Source organism: Rhipicephalus sanguineus, chromosome 3, assembly GCF_013339695.2.
Source record: "Rhipicephalus sanguineus isolate Rsan-2018 chromosome 3, BIME_Rsan_1.4, whole genome shotgun sequence".
In the NCBI taxonomy this organism is placed as follows: domain Eukaryota; kingdom Metazoa; phylum Arthropoda; class Arachnida; order Ixodida; family Ixodidae; genus Rhipicephalus; species Rhipicephalus sanguineus.
The window spans coordinates 175621562-175643389 of record NC_051178.1 but is presented as its reverse complement, the minus strand read 5'-3'; the positions used below and the strand labels follow the sequence as shown (position 1 = coordinate 175643389).

Sequence of the window (21828 nt, the reverse complement as noted above, 5' to 3'; positions counted from 1 at the left end):
CATATTTGATGTGACTGTACAGCGGAGATTCTGACCCTATGGACGTTATAGATTATTTGTACAGGATTTAAAGATAAACTCAGGCGTTGTCTCTTTTTTTCTGTATGTGTACGACTCACACTTAAGCAAGCAAACAAATTTTTTTCCCTAAGTGAGCCTGAAATGGAGTTGATGAAACGCGTTCGCATAGGCTATGGCTTGTCTATCCTTCTTTCGAGTCAATGCACTGTACAAGTGCCAAAATAACATGAAACGTCAGAATCATCAAATATGGACCGTATAAGTCTTCGATATGCTGTTCCATGACAAACACAGACAGCTATGTTTTACAGCGAATGTACAGTGAACGCGGTCGCAGGAGCGATTCTCACTGCGTCGGGACCCATTGGAAGTTAACAAGACGGACATAAAGGCACGGTAACGGCGCTCTATAGTGTGGGCATTTACCTCACGCAACGGCAAGCGGCAACAAGAGCAAGTCTCTGTACACGTAGCGCGAAATTTAGAATTGCTTCTTTAAAAAAACAAAAGAGTTAACATGCATGGTTCTGGATATATGCAAAGTTTGTTGTTCTGAATGTATGCAAGGTAACCGTACAGAATACTGTTAACCTTGCATATATTCACAACAACAATCGATACTATGAAAACTTAAATTTCGCTTCTTTAATCTCATCAGACAAGGAATGTCTTAAATTAAAAAGTGCAATGCTTTACTGATAGCACTGATGTACGGTACCTTGTAAAATATAAGAGGTACTCAGCGCTTTTATTCGCCGAATTAAAAGGTCGTTCTTATAATTTGAACGGTCCACATAATGGCTTTGCACTCACCACATTCATTAAACTTCACTTTCACTGTGCAGATAATGGAAACATTTTGTGTGAGGCACAGACTGAAAGCTAAAGCAACCACGGCACAAGGTGTTTCAAGATGTTTTCTTAAAACAAATATTTAATTTTGTAAAGATTAAGCGGTCACTGAATTGCCGAAGGTAATTTCGCTGCCCATTTTCCGAATACTTAGTGCTAATAGTTCGGTGCTGGGGAATTAAAGTGTGGCTTTGTTCTAGATTTCCCCACAGCTTACCTCAACTTTGGTTGCCAAGGCGCTTAATTTGTCTGTGCTCTATTAGTTCTCAGTTCGAAGCACTGTTATCCCAACAGGCTTTTCGTACCTACAGTTTGCACCTTTCCTTCTCACCTTCGACGGCAGGCAGCTGCAGGTTCACCGCATCGCTCTACACAAGAACTTCTGCGTTGCCATGGTGCTGTACGACATCAGCGTCATCCTCGTAGACTCGGTCTTCATCCTGGACCACGTCAACGAGGAGAAGAACATTCGAGTCAACGAGAACCCGGTATTTTCGACATTTTACCATCGCGAGACACGATGGGGTAGTCCTGACGTCTTAATAACTATCTTTATTAACTAAGTAAATACCTCAGATCCTAGTCCTACACTTTTAAACACTGAAAGCTGTAACAACTTCGCCTGACTTTTCGAAAACATTGAACTCATTACATTAAGATAAAAGGTGTATACTGTGGTTCTACTCTCACGTTGATGGTAAGATTATCTCGAGTCTATTACATCTTCTGTGGATCGGTACAGCGCTAATTTTTTAATGTAGATTTGTTTGCATAACCTATCTGCGTCAGTGGCCTTTCACGCACACTTCTCAAAGCTGAAGCATTTCAGCATGAGAACAGAGTACTCATGCTTGTTACAGATCATGCACTCACCCAGCATTAAACATGATTCGAGTGTATTGACAACTTGATATCAAGGTATTTTTCTTTTTGGTATGTTATACAAAATATGACGGCGGTATTTATGTGCCCCAGATACTTCACTTCGCATCACAAAAACTTACAAAAGATATTGATAAGATGGAACAGCATACGAAACATGGGAATGTTACACATTTTTTTTATAAGTTCCGTAGATAAATAAAAGAAGGCATTGAAGAAGTGAAGGTGCACGAAGGGCCCTGCAAACTTCTGCAAACGTGTCAATGTGTTCAAAACATTAAAAAATAACAAACACGTTTGAAAGTTCTTAGTGTTCAGTTTATATGTAACTATTTCTGTTACGGTTAGTTAACTCTCAGTAAACGTTATGCATTTCGATTTTCTCTATTTTTATATACTGTTTTCTCAGCTAGTGCATTCCTCAATACAATTTTGGAAAATCGTGATCCACAGAAGGAAATTGTACCGCACGGTCGCAATTAATGAGACACACACAAAAAAAAAGTTACTCATTTCAACTTTCTTTCTTCGTCGCATGCTTCCTTGTGCAGAACTTATGCAAGGTGCTGTACACCCTTTCACGCTATTTCCGGTTGTGCCAGTACGCTTGGATGTTCTGCGAAGGCTTCTACCTGCATAGGCTCATCACATCGGCCTTTGCCGAGCAGAAATCACTGCTCGTGTTTTATGTCATCGGTTGGGGTGAGAAACTATTCAAAATTTGCTTTGATTCCTTGAATTCGCCATGACTTCAAAGCATTTAAAGATAACATGCCCTACTTGTTCAGTAAAGATATGCCGCATGTATTAGGAAGATGTTGAGCTATTGTTTTTCGTTTGGTAGAGTGCAGTAGGAATATCGGCTAGTAAGCAGTCTTAAGCAATACTTGACATATGCGAAACTATGCAGAAGTTCGTTCTCGAAGACTTAATGTTGAGGAAGGCGAGGTAGCGCCATTGCGTTTATCATTAACTTAAGTTCCAAATCATCGTAGGCGTATCAAATTGTTCTATAATGTTCTGTTAACAAAAAGTGTAAGCAAACTCACGTTCTGGCTGACAGAGCGAGCACTCTTACTTCCTTCTTTTATTGCAAATAATACTACAACGCCCTTTATCAAAACACTTTATTGTGCTGTTATGAAAAAATTAATTTATACAAGAGTCTGTTCCTTCGAACCTTTGCATGTATAGGCTTTCTAACCTTGACTTTGTGACTTGAATTCGTAACCTATTTAGGCGTTTGTGTGCTACTTCGTATCAGTCACCTTTACTTTAAATTCAGCTGTCTCTATCCAGTTTCATTTATCTTAGAGTTGCTGCGGTATTTATTAGTTTTTAAAGCCGCATCTCCCATGTGCGTTGTTTTACTTGTAGGGAAAAGAAACGCTGCCACTCGCAAGCTGCAACGTCTTCGGCCACAGGTCATTTTTTTAGGCGATTTCTCAAAGATTTCCCTAGTACTGTAAGATTTCAGTTGTGCTTGACTAGATGAATATTTCCTTATTATATGTTTTATATTTGCTAGTGTTGTTTATTTCTTTTAAATTTTTTTGTTACCATTGCTGATGAACTAATTATATTGTACTGCTCTTCTTAAGTGATCACATGACCGCTGTTCATGAACTTTGTGTTATGTTACGGACCTTGTGTTATGTTGTGTTGTGCTTCGGAGGTCCACTTTTTTGTATTGCCCCCCTTACACAATGCCTCAGCGGAGGCCTGTAAGGTATTTTTAAATAAATAAATAAATAAATAAATAAATAAATAAATAAATAAATAAATAAATAAATAAATAAAATCTGTTGACTGATACATTCGCCATTGTGAAACAGTCCTTCTTTAAAATACACGAATATATCGTTGAGTTGTAAGTTCATGGGCAAATTATGCCTTCTTGCCACGTGCGGCGTATTCGTTTAAATGCTTCAGACGGGCTCCGCAAATGTATTCTGTGCCTTCTCCATGGGGTTTGGAGACTCCAAGCGCTTGCTCCACTTGCATCTATTAGGCCAGCGGCACGGGCTTTATTAGACGGGCAACAATGATTTCGTTCTTGTGCGGCAGCTGTTGCCTCGGCAACCCGCGTGCAGCCATTGAAAAGGCGCGCCAAATGAATTCTTTCTTTGCATTCAGGTTGCCCCGCAATATTCGTCGCCATGAGTGCAGCACTACGGGCCCTACGGACCGGCCACCCGTAAGTTGATGACGCAACATTGCAGCTCTGTGCCGCTCATATATACCTCGCTCATGGTCATGCATACTGGATGCAGTATATGTATGTAGTTACGTAAATACTGTATGGAGTATTAGTATGTCGTTACACGTATGTAGAAACCACTCTGTTTAGATAAGCTTACGTTAACTGGAGGAAGGTACGTAAGAAAGGGTGGAAAACATTTGAACATGTTATGTTGGAGATGATGAAGTTTGTAAATGCTGAGACGCAGCATCAAAACAATTATGAAAGTCTTTGCGAAATGGTAAACGGCCAGTTGGATCAGCGAAAGTGCGCAATCGACGAGTAGCGAAGGGTCGCGTCGACAGTGTCTAGCCTCCTTCACTTCGAAAATGATTGCTTGCTTTAATATGGAATGTCCAACAATTTTAAGAGAGTCGGAACCCTCATCCAATCACTCCAAGATAAAGCGAACACGTGCTGTGCACCGCACCGGCTCAGGAGCTTAGGTGCATCGAATTTTGCGCTACGTGAAACGTAGAAGTCCCTTCTTAAGAACATCAACAAAGTATAGGGTCATCACGAGCAAATACGGTATGCATCTGTTTCGTGCGAGCGACACATTTGCCTAATATGTTCGCCTGTATATTGGTATTGCGGAATTACGTAAATAACATGCAAGCGGTTCATCCTGTGTGTCATGCATATCGCCAATACTAGGTTATGTATCTCGTGGTGAACATATATCGTTGATCTCGTTTAGGGACATAGATTGCTTGTGTATAGCTTCGTCACAAAGCTATTGCGGATCAACAATGAAGAGCTCGTCGTGAGAGGCCAAATCTCATTCGTAATTAAAATCGTTACATAAGTATGAATATGTTATACAAGTACATACGAGTAATCTAGGAGCATTAATTGAGGAACACCGAATGAAGCAGCTTCAAAAAAAAATATTACGCGAAAGACATGACGACCTGCGTCTTTATTTTTTTCTTTTTTGTTATTTCCTTCCACCAGCAAGAGAACGCTTATACTTATTATGCTATCATTCTGATTTGGTATTGGTAATATGGGCAAAGCAATTCAATGCGGCCTGCAGCATGGTTTAATTTATATTTTATACACGTACTAAAAGCAGGATACGACCTTGAGATTAGCCGTGGTGGGGGACTTCTGGCTCATTTTCAGTATCTGGGGTTCTTTAGCGCGCACCCAGTGCGAGGCGCACGGTTGGTTGTGCCTTTCGGTGGCCCGGAGGTGGTCGCGCACACTCCTTCTTTGTTGCAGCTCAAAGTCACTGACGCTAAGCCACCACGATAAGTTCTCAATAACTAACGTAATGAAGCCCTACCGCGTGACAGGTTTACTTGACAGATCAAGACACCACAAGTTGATTCTGTAATAGATGTCGTCGTGTTTTCGCTTCAGCCGTTTGTGGACGAAATTATCATAGAAAAAAGTTCGACCTGCTGTATACATAAACGCCATGTTTCCCTACGCTAGTGTCCATGCCGGCATCCAACTTCTTCCATAACAAATTCCTTCCAACTAGAGCTCCACTTTCTCTTATTCTGTGTGTACCATTGCGTCACTGTTATCAAAAGGAATTGTAGATACAAAAAGCCCTGTATTTCATAACGTAAAACGACTATCGGGTTTCTAATGTGCGTTCCTATCAATATTTACGTGGGCCATGAACATGCATATTCCTTGTCTTTCAAAACTTGTGTACTTACGTAAACTGTGCATGTGATTGGGCGGAGTTGCTTCGACGCAGTATTCATATATTCGTCATATGGTCTATACCTTTTTCGCCTTTTTAAATAACTGTGTTGTGTCCGTTTCGCATCCGTACAGAAAATCGTCGAGGTAAGTACCCAGAGACAAACATTTCAGCGTATATGGTCTGGCTTCTTCACTGTGCTGTGCTCTATCTGCTTGTTGCTGCGCTTGTGCTCGTGTTGCTGGTGTTTGTGAAATGGACGTTGGACGATGCATTTAGTCATGCAGCTTGCAGCTAAGCCAACGTTTATGCATTCCGGCAATACCCTAATCCTCAGAATTAAGCTCAATAAAATCTTGTAATCTTATTTGACTCAGTTCATTGCTTTAAGGACACTCAAGACACTCTTATGGTGTCTTGTAGATGCCTAATACTTTTAGTCTAAGATTTTCTTGAGTGCCCACTGCTAACACTCTTTTCTTTCAATGCACTTCGTGGATTATTTGCAATAATAAAACTATAATATTCATCAATTACTATAATAATGAACAAATATTAACAATGCAACTTGTTTAGCTCACAAGGCAAACTGGGAAAACTTAATATGCATCTCGTATAACGCATAAAACAAGGAAAGTTCCGCAATTATTGGCGATGCTTCTTTTAAGGCCGGAAATGTGAGAGTATGGCAAGCTGCTGTAGGTTGGAGAACGCGTACATATGCTTGATTTTTAAAGGTACTTAGGCAGCCTGTTAAAGAATGCCAGACATTGTTCGAATTATTCCAGAATCCCCCTACTCTACGGCGTCCTACGTACGTCCAGCGTTTGAATTTTTGTGTTCGCGTGTGCGTGTGTGCATGTGTGTGTGTTCCAGATGAATTAGTAAATTAATCTGGAATCTACCTACCCTTTGGAATATGGTTCTTGCTACACACCTGTTACGATGATTCTATTAATCTGCTTTGAGAAATTGGTATGCCAGACGCAGTATTCAGTAACGATTTAGTTTCCGCGAAGCTTGCTTTGCTAGCACGTGATTGTCCGCCGCTCGTGTGATGCCATCTTCATGCCCAATACACCAATTTGAGCACAAATTCATCAGTAATCAACCTATAACCTTCCATGGAACCAAACTTTGATTTCTCTACATAGCTTCTTTTTGCGGGAATGCTTGTACTGCGTGCCCTTGACTGGCTACCGGCTGGCTTTTCTATGCGCTGGCATTAGCCTTGCGTCGCTGCTATCTATATCATCCTTTGTAGGCTGGCTTTGTAAATGCATTGATGTACTATAGAAGCTGTTTCAGCACATCGAGCTTACTTTCTGTTCTTGTTGCAGTTGCTGGATGGACAACATAGAGGGATACAACTGGATTACGCTGGCTCCGGGTCTTTTCTGTCTCTTTGTAAGTCCTGTTTTGGTATTCGTGGTCGTGGATTGCTTCGTTGTGACAGAGCGCTCTTATATAAGCTAAGAGTTGGCTCCGTATTAGTGCGTGAGCGCTTATACCGACAAGGTCGTGTAGACAGTCCATCATGTACGTCGTGTGACTCCTGTGAGACACTAGAACACACAATTTTTTAGTGTCCCGCATTTGTTATGCAGCGAGCACTGCTCATCAAGGAATATGGACTTATTGGTCTGAAGTGTACGAACCTTGATGATTGCCTGTTCTCGAGGGGTTGTGCTGCTCGGCGTGACCAGGCCCATCGAGCCCTACTAACTTTCTTAAAAAATACCGATTTGGCCTCGCGCGTATAGACATTTTTCCTTGTGACCACTTATTCGTGTTTACGTCTGTGTTATTTGTTTTTTTTTCTTACCTATTTTCTTTCCTTTTTCTTTCCCCCCTATCTTCCTTTCTCCAATGTTTCCCCTTTCCCAAATGAGCAGGCAGGCGTTGTGCCCCTTTAGGTGGCAGTTGTCATCCTGTTCCCTCCCTATTTCCTCTGTGTCTTCGTGTTTTCTATGTATTGAAACCAAATAATAATAATAATAATAATATGTGATCCGCGACACCTGCGTCCGAGATTATTTACAATCCGTCTCTCACATCAGTACTACCAGCCTTTGTAAAAGAAAAAAAATGAGAGAGAGCGAAATCTGGAACGGCTCTTTTTACATCTTAAGTAGTATTTAAAAGCTTAGGAATGGTCATTCGCTTTTTCCGTAGTATACGTGTTGCCCGCTGTTCGTCTATAGTGCAGGAGTCTCAAACACGCGACCCGCAGACCCTTCGCTAGCGGCCCGCCCGCACATACTGTCTTCATCCTATGCTTTTCTTGTTTTTTTTAGTATGTACGTTCATCATCGTTCAACTTTGCTAAATAGTAGTGGCACTATTTTCTCGCCTGTCGGGACTGAAATAACGCTTTGTTCGGATAAGCTACACATACATGACTGGCCTCAAGCATTTTTTCGTGAGGCACACCGTGCGGCCACCATGCGTTGAAGGATAAGCGTGGAACGAAAAGTCCATGTTTTAGAATCGGCGTCCAGATTCTCGTCATTCTGAAAGTCCGTATCGGTATGTTTCTCGAATCCTGACGTCAAATCCCCTTCAGAAAAAAACCTATATGTGAGATATGGGATATGTGAGATATGGCAGATATGGGATATGTGGATATGTGAGATACGGGATTCTTTCAAAAGGCAACGTTAGCTGATATTTTGTCAAACCCCCAAGCCCGCGCCCCCCGTTGCAGCACTAAATTTCGTGACTGCGGCCCGCTAGCTGAGGTGAGTTTGAGACCCCTGGTCTAGCGGCACAAAAGCATTCATGCGGACGCTGATCCGGATACCAGCATATTCAACATATTTGCGTTATCAAAAAACTACGGGAAGCTTTCAACATCATCCATACTCTAAGAAATTTCTCGCTGTTTGTAATCCTGTGTTTTAATTGCCTCACATAGAATTCCATTCGAGGAGGCAGCAAGAACTTGCGCGTAATATGATGACAGTGCAGTTTGGAAGTGCTTGAAGCTTAATTTCTGTGAGCTCGGGTTACAAATGAAAGGCTTATCTTGCACACTCACTCAAACACGGTGACGAGACTCGGAGAGTTGCTTTTACCAAACGAAGCCGAACTAATTTTATTTTCTTTTAAAACTGACACCCACTTGAATAGCCTTCAGTGCTTCAGAGAAAATTCCTACTTATCAAATGCACATCGTTCGCAGTACATGCGGCCTAGTGTGTTTCAGTCAGTGACGCAACAGACAGACTTGAAATTTGTCCACTAGCGCTTTTGCGGTGAAGTGTTTGTGAAGAGTGATAAGAAAGTCTGTATATGGGCTTTTTGTTCAAACCATTGCGTACAAGCCTTCTTCACAAAGCAGTGGTTCAAGTGCACATCCACAAAGAGAGAGAGAGAGAGAAGCAAGGAAAAAGAAGGACGGTAACCAGACGCACGTCCGGTTTGCAACCCTGCACTGGGGGAGAGAGATAAAGGGGCCAATAGAGAGACAGAAGAAAAGAGAGTGAGTGACAGCATCATAAGCACACATGGGGGAGCACACGAAACTGCCATTAATCAATGCCGAACATTTTCAGAAGCATCGTTGTACGCATTTCTTTTCTCGTCCTATGGAATCTTATATCTTCCTTGCGTTAGAAGTGTTGAGAACTCGTTAGACAGGCAATATTGCTTGAGGCAACGTTTGGACAAGCGGACTTGTCTTTGTCAGGGCAGCAACTGAAGAAGAAAAGCCATCTCGTCGAAACGATGGCTCCAGCGACGTTCCCTGTTCAACGATTTCTCAGAATTTCAAGCCTCTATATTTCCCTAAACTTTTGTCCTTCTTGGATTCCTTGAGTTAGAGTAAGTATCAATGTGCATATCATACATTGTTCTTGCATCTTTTCGCTGCAAAACTCTCTGTAAATGTAGCAGGTAATTGCTTTGGGCGAGACGGCAGTCACAGCAATGAGTGCCTGCAAATACACGCCATAATCTTTTTTTTTTAGGTAAGCAGTTGTTGTTTACAGTAAGGGAATAATTCCATTGAGGGCTGAACAACTTGAAAGCTTACCAAATATAGAAAGCAAAAAATTACTGACGAGTCCGCGAGCACACACGCAATAAACGGTGCAGATGGATGAAATTAAAAGGATAAGGCGGGATCATTTATCACCCTAAGGGGCGTAAAATACCCTGGTTCCTGACACTATAAGTGCGTCGTAAAGAAAGTGGCCTCGGCTGCACGTATTTTATTATTCATCTCTGAACGCAAGGTCGCAGTGTCGACGGCCTTCACGAACAACACCCGCTGAAACAACCTCGCGCATATTGACCGTCTCCTCGTCAACAATTCATCATATAGAGAATGGAGTTTTTCCCGCGCCACTGAATCACTACTAAGGTCAATGGCAAAGTGAAGCCTCCGTCCGTAGCGCCAGTAATAATGAACTATATACGGGGAACCGGATAAGAACCACGCCGTTATATTGGGTGGTCTTTAAGGGGCCATTCGTGACAGTCATGTGAAATAATCACGAATATTATTCGCGCAGTATCTTTTTCTTTTCAACGGGCACTTCGTCAAAATACAGATTCACATGTACGGAATATTAGAAAAAAACAGACTTTAAAATATAAGCCAATCTGAGCGAATGATTCATCAAAGACTGCGAAGCTGTACCAGGCAGTTGTCACATTTTTTGTATAAATGTAATAGGGGGGGGGGGTCAAAAATATTAAAGGACCACCCTGGTAATGAGGCCACAGAAGTACTATGGGTTTCTTCGATAGTATTACTATGTTTAGAGCATATACTCTACTGTGGCAGTAATCATAAAAGGAAGTCTCAATGTAAAAGTGACCTGTTGTATGTGAAGTCAAGAATAACAACGAATACACAAACACAGTATGTAAGTTTCACAATTACACACGCACACACACTGTCTAATATGTCACATATGTCTAAAACGCGTCTATAAGCATACGCGTTTTAAAGGCAACACGAAAAGTAACAGGTCTGTTCCCATACTCGAAATCGTCGCATATACGCACACAAGTGTGGGAAACTGTTGGCGCGGGACCACTGCGAACTACATCTGGCCGTTCCGTATTTAAATGCCCATAAAGGGGTAGTTTTATTGTACACGTAACTTGTACACAAACAAAGAAAAGAAGCAGAAACAGTATATGCGTTTTACATATGAACGCTAGAAGTCTAATTTATCTCTATGCAAAAGCACACAAATTAAAGAAACGATAACCTGAATCAAATTGTTCACATATTGAATAATGTCACGTATAACACATACAACAGTGGGAGGTCTGTTACTGCGGGACCACTGAAAACTCCAGCTGTCCCGTCCCTAGTTCAAAGAAACGTGTGTGTCATCGTCGAAAAATAAAAACTTCTCCGGTGTTTTTCCAGCTACTCATCGAGGTAATTCAATGAAAAGAGGCATCTAGCTGTTAGTTCAATTACAAAGAGTTGCGTTGCTCAATCTCGGCGTTAATATTGATAGTCGCTGTCCTCTAAAGTAGAACCGGTACGACGCGTCGCGAGCAAGAACGTTCTGGCTTGCCGGTAAAAAAAAACCCGCATAGAGAGGTTATCGAATGCATGAGCGTTGTATACGCGCCGTAACCTTTGTTTTATGATTATCGTTTTTATGTAAGCTAAGTTTTTACCGGCAAGTACTTGTTGCGCTTTAACCGTTTTCTCTCTTTTCTTACAGGCAAACTTCGTCTTCCTCTGCAACATCATTCGCGTCCTCGTCACCAAGCTCAGAAGCACTCACGCTAGCGAACCTAGCCAGTTTCGGTAAGTAATTCAAAAGCGCTCACAGCGCGGTTGAACGCTTAGAAATAAGGAAATACAAAACTCTATATGGGAATGATTAACAAGAACTTCCTGTTACGAAGTGTGCGAAACGGAACAGTTATAAGTTCACTAGGGAAAGGAAGTAATGGAAGACTTTTCCGAGAACATGTACTCAAAGAAAAATTCACTGTAGATGTGTAAACGCAGAAGAAGAAAAAAGCTAACAATGCTTTGCATTTATTAATCGATGCGTGTCCAGTGCGGGTGCTTTCCCCAGGAAGTACTTAGTTACGAGTAACATTGTTTACATCAGAAAATACTCACGTAGCCTACCTGACTAGGTATACTTTTCCTAAAGCAAAGACGCGCAACGTATTCCGCGAGCGTAATTTCGTTTTGTTTCCTTTCCCAGTAAGGTACCACAAGCCCAGGACTCCTCCTCAACACCTACGTCTAAATTTATATACTTCTCGGGGAATTAGCACTTTGTTCTTACACTGCCACGACGTGAAAGCTCTTTGACTCTGATTAAACAGCGAGTGGATACTGGGACGGCATCTTAGACCGGACACTTATTTGCATACGCATACCGAAGACAACGGCTGATGTTCACCTTCATGTGGGATCGCTAACCCCCATGCGCAGCAAGCAACCGTACACCCAAGAAGTACAGCAAACTGGCATCTTAGTTGCGGGTCGCGGAAATATAACCAGTACTCTTATGAAACTAATTAGCGTGGACTCGCCCCGCTTGAGCAGTTTCAGTGGTCAGTTTGTACCCAAATATGCAGCGAATATCTCGCTCCTACCAGTGCACGCATAGGTGCCCCTTTCAATACCGCGTATAACTGGCGTAGCTCTCTGCGTGGTGCGCTGATTCCTTTGGTCGGACAGGCTTAGTAAAGCTTGTAGTGGAGAGCCACTGAAACGATAACATGTGCTACATGCCGCACTAATCCAAACAAGGCAGACGTTACGGAGAAGATAGAGGCTGGAAGAGATAAATCCTTGAACAGGGGGTAACGCTGGAGCCAACGTTTAGAGAAGTGGTCATGTTGTTGCCTTGAAGAAGACAAAGACCACTTTTCGAAACGTGGTCTTCAGCGACACCCCTTGCTAAAGGATTTCTCATGTCGCACTTAATAACGCAGATTAAATTAGAGGTTATATGTCTCGTAACAAAACGTGTTTACTTGACAAATAAATAAGGGTACTCGTAGATAATGAGCTTTACCAGATGAAAAGTGGATTAGTAAGGAGTGTTTCTGGGAGCTAGGTTTCGACCAGGGCACTGGCGTAGCTGTTGGTTGTAGGGAGGGTTCAACCCCCGCCCCGCCCCCAAATTTTTCAATTTCACGTGTGTATATATACACGCATACGTACTAATGCACGCACGAATGCCCATAAAAGGTCACTGACCCCACCCCTCCCCTAAAAATATTTCTGGCTACTCCCAGGATACTTGCCTTAGGGCAGTCCCCATGTCAAAACGTTGGCTCCAGCGACATATGTTGTTCAACCACTTCTCATCAATAGCAAAGTTATTTTCGTTTCGTGTAGGGATCACCGACAACGCTTTTTGCGACGTCTGCGGTATTGAGGAGACTTTGTAGTATACCTTCTGCGACTGTCCTCGCGACACTGTGCGGAGGCGATCACTCGCAATCGCTCTCACTCGCCTTGGCAACAGGCCGATGTCGCTAGCAACTATCCTCCAATATCATCCGGAAAAGTAATCGAGAATTAAGTCAACCAAGGCATTGTTAAAATTTCTAAGGACAACAGACTTGCACGAGCGGCTGTTGACTCACAATGACACCGTTTACCACGCAAGACTGCCGCTCTGCTCTGTGACATTATGTGTGTGTCTACTCCCCCACTCTTTCTCTATTTCTTTACTCTTCTTTCAATCTCCCCTATACCATTCCCCTTTGCAGGGTAGCATAGCGGTTATGTTAAACTGGTTGACATCCCTGCCTTTCCTCTCTCTCTCTCCTGTTTTCCTTCCTTCTTATCAATACAAGCCCCCATCTTCCCATGAACGTTGTTTGAAAAGCAGTACCTGGAACTGTTAGTGGAACTGTAGTTAAAGACTTGACGGTTTAAGCACACTGGCTTCTGCAGCGCTCCGAGATATCTGTGTAAGAAGCATGATTTCACTGTTTCCCGTTCTCAGCGCCCCCACGTTCACGAGTTGAATCCGCTATATAATGCTACATATCATATAACGTCACACAGACAACATGGCACAACATAATGCGTTATAACCCTAAGCATAACGCTAGCTAACCGACCACGTCGGGTCTGCGCTTAATGTCTATGCTGTCTTATTTCCTTACGTATCTCTGGAGCACATGAATGAAGCCCTATGCCATTGATGGGAAGCATTTTCCGAAATAAACAGGCGTCTTTTCGGTAGTTGTATCTGGCAGGATGCGTACCGGGTAAATTAGACATATGCTTTTTATTTAAAACATTTAGGGTGGAAGCAATGTAACCCAATTAAAAGTGCTTCATGGGACAGGAAATAAATATGTCAAGGAAAGCTTCACCATCTCGCCCATCAATTCAAGCTAGCGAATTCATTCGGAGTTTAGGAGCAATCTTAAATAACTCCATCAATTCTAAACACTCTCCCCTTTGGGTCATGAAATAGCTCAAACATCTGCATCGAAGGTTCTTAGGCATTTTGCTTTCTTTGCGCAGGAAAGCCGTACGAGCGGTGCTGGTCTTGTTCCCGCTCTTTGGAATGCACTTTCTAATGACGGTGTACAGAAGCCCAGCAAACTGTGGAGCCTGGGAGGTATATCAGTACATCAGCAAAGCATCGGATGGTCTACAGGTGAGACGTCATTTGTCCGTTTTAATGCTACTTACAAAGCACCAAGTTCCTACTTGCCCACTTACAACGCACCAATGACAATTTCAGCAATTATTCTTCAAACAGCTGCGAATTTTTTGCATTATCCCGCTGATCCTGTTCTGTGCGTCCTTTTGTATCAATATGTAAGCATAATGCTATAACTTAATTTATTGTCCTAAACTTTTCTGCACTTTTTTCTTTCTCCAGTACAGAGTGTAGCTAACCTTTCCAGGTTTGATTACATAATTTAGGGGCATTTAAAATGTAAGAAACATTTCTTTCTCGGCGTAGTTTGCAGCACTATGGGGCGTTACGTTTTACACAAAGCATACATTAAAACAACAGTGGCAACAAAAGTAACAAACTCTTTTCGCGTATCTTGTCGCCGACACCTAGCTTCATGGTATACAATAATATTTTATCGGATTGTCCTTCGTTTAACTTTGGAATTGACTAAAGCTGCCATCGCCAGGCGTGAACATAAGGCCTAACAAAGAAATAAATGATTGTAAGGTAGCTATTAATAAAGCAGTTACTTACTTGAGCGAGGCAGGTCCTTTTGTCGATATGATCCGACTCCAGAGAAAACCTTTGTTCTGCCACTTTCAATCTCTTCAACGCCCCCTTCCTGTGCACTTATGTCTAAGGGTGAGCCTCTTATTAGCGCGTTTCAGATAACTGAAAACTTCCGTTTTTAGCTGAGTGTACAGCAGAAGGTTACCAACAAGTTTACTTATTATGCAGAGTTCTATATGACAAAGGTAGCAAAAAGACTCGATGTCTTCATCTCCTTGTGAGTTCGGGTGTTTTGTTCTGCTGCTACTTAACTTTGTCTTCTGCAGTGATTACATGCTACAGGATATACCTGATGGTACATAGTGCGTTATTAATATCATCTGCGAAACTTCCCCATCGTATCGCACTTCTCGTTCCATTATAACCCCAGAACGAATGAACACGTTCTTTAAACTCCAAGGAATTTAGAGAGTTGTTAACGATGTATCACAAAGCTGCATGTTAACGGCTTTGTGATAAGCAGTCTGACACTTTTTCGTGTAATTTGCACAAAGCTAATCCAAACTTCTGTGGTTTCTCGTTGCGAGAATTTCATCTAACCGTCACATCCGTGAAGGACGTTAATCCGAACCCTCTATGCTCCGACGTAACTCAGCGACGCCGGTCCGCAAATAATGCCTCTTGGCAACGATACAGCTGGAATTTAAGAGGTGAATGTGGTTGACTGCCCGCTAAGCCTAATTGCTAACCCAAGTACAATGTACGCGGCTCTTACAGCACCACCTACATAGAGATGGACCTACGTCAGCGCCATTGCGTAAGGAATAGGGCAGACTGAGATTACCTAACGGGTGTCTGCGAGAACTATGGTTGGAGCGCCGAGGTAATTCCTTTTGTGAGGTGCCGCATTCTATGCGGACGGCGCGTCAGTGTTCATTATATGGAACATCCGTTGTCAGCTGTCACATTGCCTTCAGTCGCTTATCTGTAATTCCCCCAAGGGTTTAGGCGTTCGGCCTGCGCTAATACGGCAGTAGGTAGTCATTCCGACACTCGGAAACTTTGGTATGTCCATGAAGCGTTCTCCTTCATTAGAAATTCCAGTTGTCCGTCATAAATATCGGATATATGTAATAGGATATGAGAGCTAACCGGACGGGGTATGAAAAAACAATTTCAATTCACGCACCAAGGGCAGGGGCGTAGGCAGAAATTTTTTTCGGGGGGGGGGCACCTGCTTGATCTGTAGTGGGGACGAGCAGGCAGATGTGGTCGAGTGTCATTTTCTGCTCTGTATGCTATGGCAAAAAAAAATTTCGGGAGGGGGGGGGGCACGGGCCCGGTGTACCCTAACGTGGCTACGCCCCTGACCAAGGGTAATTTGGTTAGTGAGCGAAAGCTTCTGAAAACTCATCTCAACAAGTAAGCCAGGCTTAACAATTGAGTTACGTGTAACGCATGTTAAGCGCGAAGGGCGTTAGTTAAGGCAGGTTCTGTCGAACAAAGAAACGAGTGCCTCGATCAGTCCCCTTCTTGCGTAATCACTATGAAGCGTAGACAGCTAGATTACTCTTTAATAGAAATGAACATGTGTATTCAATTTTTACGGTGAAGGTATCTTACATTCAGTTCAGCTGTCGCAGAGTTTGAAGGCGCTGATCACTAATCATACGCTGAAACCGTTGCACTTATGAAACCTGCAGTCTTTCTGTCGATACCCATAGCTGTGAAAATGAAGATTACTTGAATTGAATACTTCGCTACCATACGTGTGAATGCGTCGCTGTGAATGTGTCGAAAAGTAACAAATGAATACAAGGGACATGACCCCGCAAGTGGCATTCTACACACAGAGATTGGATTGGATTTGGTCTTATTGGATTTATGGCAAACGATAGAGCTTGTCATTTGACGTAAATTCTTCGGCACTGATAATATATGGCAGGTGTCGTTCTATCGGAACTAGGTACACACCATCATTAAGGAAGCAAAAGAAATTGCCATACATTCGCTTGCAGTGTGGAGCCTCAAAATAATTCCCTACGTAAGTTCGTAGAAAGTGAGAGAGATAATAACCTTTAATGAAATTCCCGGGGATGTTAGCCTGGTTTACCGCCTTCCTTGCTATTCCAGGTGTCGGGCAATGACTATGATATATACCATGATCACATACACACACAACTAGTGCATACAGTCACAAACACACATATATAGGCTACACAGAAGAGTTATAAACAAACTCGTTAACTCGAGTGCTCCTCAAAAAAAAAAAAAAACCAACTGCGCGTTTGTTTTGCGCATCGCACAACCGTTGTCTTGTCTCGGGCCGAGAAGGTGCCGCAGCTCCAAGCTCAAGCCGCGTTGCAAATGAAGTGCTGCCTTCAGAATCTGTTGTTCTCCGTCATAACAGGAACAGTCGAAGACGACGCGTTTTAAGCTTTCGCGAGTATTACATTTAGTGCACGTGGGCGAGTCCGACTGCTTAATATTGTGCTTGAAATATTTCGTATAGGCAACGTCGAGTCTCAGCCGGTAAATGCCCGTTTCATCTTACCTGGTTAGTCCTTGTGGCATATAAAAGCACACGTCGGGTCTATTCTGTGCAGCGGTCTGTACTGGTTACTTGCATCGCACCATATTGTTCGCTGCAGACTCTGCGCGAACGCAGATACCAAAGTCGTTTAGTCTTTTCTTAAAAAAAGAATGTCGATTTTCTTAGATGCCGCATCATGTGCAGCTCTGGCAGCGGAGACAGCACAAACATTCCCTTCTGTGCCGCAGTGAGCTGGTAGCCACTGCAGTACAACATCGTGGTGTAGTTCATGAGTATCATTGCCTAAGCGTCTTATGTCCAGGACTAGTTGATCTGACGCACGTGGTGATTTCAGGCACTGCGGTGCGGCTCGTGAGTCGGATAATATCACCCAAGAATCGGGTCTCTTATCCTTGATATATACAAGCGCTCTCCGCTGTGCGGCCAGCTCAGTGGCAGCAGCGGACGTACGTTGAGTGAGAGTAGCGGCAATGGTGACATTCGCCGACGGTATCCACACACCAATAGCAGATGATTCGTAGAGATTTCTGTCGTTGCTTACGACTATAAACATGCGGATGAGGCTTCTTCCGTTTTAGAGAGCGTTCGTCTAACTTGCAGGCCACCGAATCATGGATTTGCCGAGCCACCCTTTAGCAGATATACTGATTAAAGAGAGAGGGGGTGGGTAAGAGAGAGAGAGATAAAAAGACAGAAGAGAGGGTTGAAACGGAACGGCACTGATAAACTTCTGGCATATTGCTCAATCTGACTTTAAACCAACTGTGCGTAAGTTGTATTGCACTTTTGAGACAGTTCTTTTATATTTTCATAATGACAACCAATGCAACGATAAAATATTGCCGCGAGCTTAGACGACAAAGCACACGGAAACCATGAGGAGGCAGTATGGAGCCGCAGGGTGCGCTGGGAGGAGGCTCTGCTCAGCTCCACAGTCGAAGAACAACTTTAAGCCGTCCAGCGAGCCGAGGAAGCAGCCCGAGCCCAAGGGCTCGCGGCCGATGCCTAGGCCGGGGTAGAGGCCTATTCCAAGTCAAGTTCGCTGTACTTTATTAATAGAGTTATTTCTCTCTCTCTCTCTCTCTCCAATCTGCCGAGCGAAAACAGCATCGTGACAATATTTAGGGAAAAAAAGTTTTATGAGCAGCTGATAGTTATCATTCCAAATACAATAGTGCATAACCAAAGGTATCCAACTATAGCTTTTCGACAAGCCCTGTCGCGATCTGTAGAGACGAACTCCCACTTTCGTACAAGCGTGCAATACAAACCATTTATCAAAGACTGCATTTACCCAGGACGACAGAAAATTATTGAAGTAAAATCGAACGTCGTCGTTTTCTCTCTCTGTGAATAACATTGTCAACGATATTGTTATTCGTAAAGCTGCACATACCTTACCCCACATCAGTCGATGATCATCGTACCTTCCCGCCTCTAAATCTCCGTGTTTTCTACATCATCAGATATTAGTAACGAGCACACTATTTGTGCGTTATATGATAGCAAAAATGTGAAAACTGCATCTGCAACAAACGAACACATTGTGTTTGCAATTACTTGAATTTGATCTCGACTCGTTCTTTTCTTTAAAAGCTTAGATGTGAGCCGTCAATCTGCAAGAAATCCGGTGAAGCTCTTTATTTTTACTTTTGCAATTTTAACACTCACTTGTTTCTTCACGTAATTATGAGTACGTAACACTGACATCTAACGTAGTGAGCTAAAGTGATCTTTCAGGTTGCTAGCATGCCTGTCAGCATTGTGCATACCTTCTGGTTCTTGATAAACATAGACTGTCATTGTGCAACCGTTTTCTTTGCTATGCAAGTTTTGTTAAGCGTACTGAGCAATTCAGTTGTTTGAAGAACCTCAACGACACACGATTCCTAATAGAAATTTTGTACCAACTTTACATATTGTGTTTTATTATTGTAAAAGTAAAATACCAATTGTTGCGAAATTATCAGATCTCACTGCTATGACATAAAGAGCTGATTCTTAATTGTTTTAAAAATAAAACTTAAGTTTATTTTGGGAGCGGTGCAAAGAAAGCTTTAGCACATTTAAAAATCGCGGTCATCAGCGCTATACCTTCTTCAAATGTTTGCTCGTCCCTCTGGTGCACTTTGTACACATTTATATTGTCATAATTTCGCCTATAGGAGCACGTTCTATATACGCTAACTCTTCTGTTTGAACACCGTTCCTTTTTCTTTTTTTTTTTGCGCAGGGATTCTTTGTGGCGGTCATATTCTGCTACTTCAACGGAGAGGTGAGGCGCTTTTCCTGCCGCTCCCTGAACACTTTTTTTTTTCTTAATTGTACTTTACATTCCTAAGCTAAATGTACTTAATCTAGAGGGAGTTTGATGTTATTTATTTCATATGTCGACAAGAACGCATTAATGAACTATTGTGTTCTTTCTAAAATCACGTTTATCGGTACACATTAAGGTATGACGAAATCGAAAAGTGAAGTATGAACGGTGAAATAAAGCTAAAATCCTTGAAGTGCGCATTACACAAGCAACGATTCCGTAATAATGTGACACAAAATTATGTGTGTGTGTGTGTGTATATATATATATATATATATATATATATATATATATATATATATATATATATATATATATATATATATATATATATAAAGCTTCATAGCTTTCATTATGCTTTCATGTTTCAAACCGGGCTTCCCATGTATTGGTGTTGATTTGTTAGGTCTGTATAGTTTTTTATTTTTCTCATCTTTTGTTCAAATCGCATCAAACGAGCAGCACAGTAGCTGTGCATTCTTTGTAAAAACATATTTTATATATATATATATATACGAACACATACATACGTAGGCATACGCCCGTCAATTTATGCTACATCAAGCTCGAAGGCATTTTTCCCCGGGATCAGTAAATTTTATTGTGTAATCTGCCGCTCAGAGAATGGCCGCAAATTCTAAACAACACAAACGTCGTACAAGCTGTGCAACTTCTTGCTTTACACCCCACCGGCATTTTTTAAAAGATACGACCGCATATACTGTCCTAAATGAAGGTGGGAAGGCGTGCACTGTGCAATCAGTTAAAGCGTTTTCGCGTCCTCTACAGGTTCAGGGCCAAATTACGCGGTCCATCGAGCTCGTCAAGCTGGAGTCGTCGCTGGCGAGGGCAGGCGACCGAAGACGCTCAACGCGAACCCAGGTCCTAGCTTGCTGACGACGCGAGCAACCCCCAACGCTCACACTCCGACCCGTGGCTCGTCGGCCGCCGGTGCAGTCGAAGCAGCTTCATGCGTTCGGCCCCAGTCACTGTCTTGCTGCACCACAACGTAAGTGTCGTAATCCAACCTGCATTTTCTTGCGATAGCAACTACATGGACATCCTCAGCGGATTTTAGCCGTCGCTGTCGTCGTCATGTTTCGTATAAAGTCCAAATCGACAATATCGCCTCGCGCATCGTATGTGCTACGCGCTAGCGAAAGCCTGCGAGCGCTGGGGACGAACGTGGCTGAAGCAGAGAAGAAACGAGCCGGGCTTCTCCGTCGCACGAAGGGCGCATGCGATAAAATCGCCCCGCGTGCAAGGCCTGCCGATCGGTGGCTCCTCAAGCAGAGAGGAAACTCCTCACCCGTCTGTCGTCGGTGGAAGAAGCATGAAAGGGAACCTTTTGGGCGTCGCTCGAGCAGAAAATGCGGACTTTGATTTTAAGGGCGTGGTCGCGAGAGCTGGCATGCGCGCTATCTCGACAGCCATCAGTAGACGGCTCATATACGTGCTGTGCATTCACCGCTTCGCGTTGCGACGATAGACAGCTAAAAAATCGATTCGCTCCGTGGAGCGGCCGTATTCGCTTAAAGCAACGCTTTGTAGAGGTACGAGAGATCGGATCCAAAAGAGTTAGCTGCTAGCCTTACTTCGTATAACACTCCAATATGTTGCTATCGCATTAATTGCTTTGCTCTTGGGCCGAAACTGATTTTTCCTTAAAGGACCCGTGACGCCAGATTTTCGAAATCGAGATGTTTGTCTTTTTTCATTCTCCCGCATACGAATTATTATTATTATTATTATTATTATTATTATTATTATTATTATTATTATTATTATTATTATTATTATTATTATTATTATTATTATTATTATTCACACACTTATTAAACCTAGCGACAAGGATCAGAGTAAGAACGATGTCACTGACTTTTTGCTTATTCATTGTGTTTAGAGAGAGGCTCTTTATTTTCTTCAGGTGTCAACGCATACTCATGTTTGCCTAGCCGTTACTACAGTGAGAGAGAGAGAGAAAGGCAAAGGAAAGGCATGGAGGTTGACCTGGTTACACTCGCTTTAGTACAGTAGTTCTCCAGTCACCACTGGCGCCATCTTGACTGTTCATAAAATTTCTCCGAAGCTGATCAATAAGCCACGTGTTAGGACGGGCATATTGCACAGCTA

The 21828-nt window shown here is 42.7% G+C and overlaps 1 protein-coding gene across 1 annotated transcript in view; it reads left to right on the top strand.

Moving 5' to 3' along the window:
* The window catches only part of LOC119387709 (calcitonin gene-related peptide type 1 receptor), a 43624-nt gene that overhangs the window by 18833 nt on the left and 2963 nt on the right, over positions 1–21828 (top strand). Inside the window, exons 7-14 of the mRNA XM_037655188.2 lie at positions 1217–1361; positions 2307–2457; positions 3892–3952; positions 7001–7067; positions 11357–11442; positions 14149–14284; positions 19609–19650; positions 20485–20704. Of these exons, the coding sequence (XP_037511116.1) occupies positions 1217–1361; positions 2307–2457; positions 3892–3952; positions 7001–7067; positions 11357–11442; positions 14149–14284; positions 19609–19650; positions 20485–20592 (796 nt within the window). The 3' untranslated portion in view covers positions 20593–20704. The remainder of the gene's footprint in view (positions 1–1216; positions 1362–2306; positions 2458–3891; positions 3953–7000; positions 7068–11356; positions 11443–14148; positions 14285–19608; positions 19651–20484; positions 20705–21828) is intronic.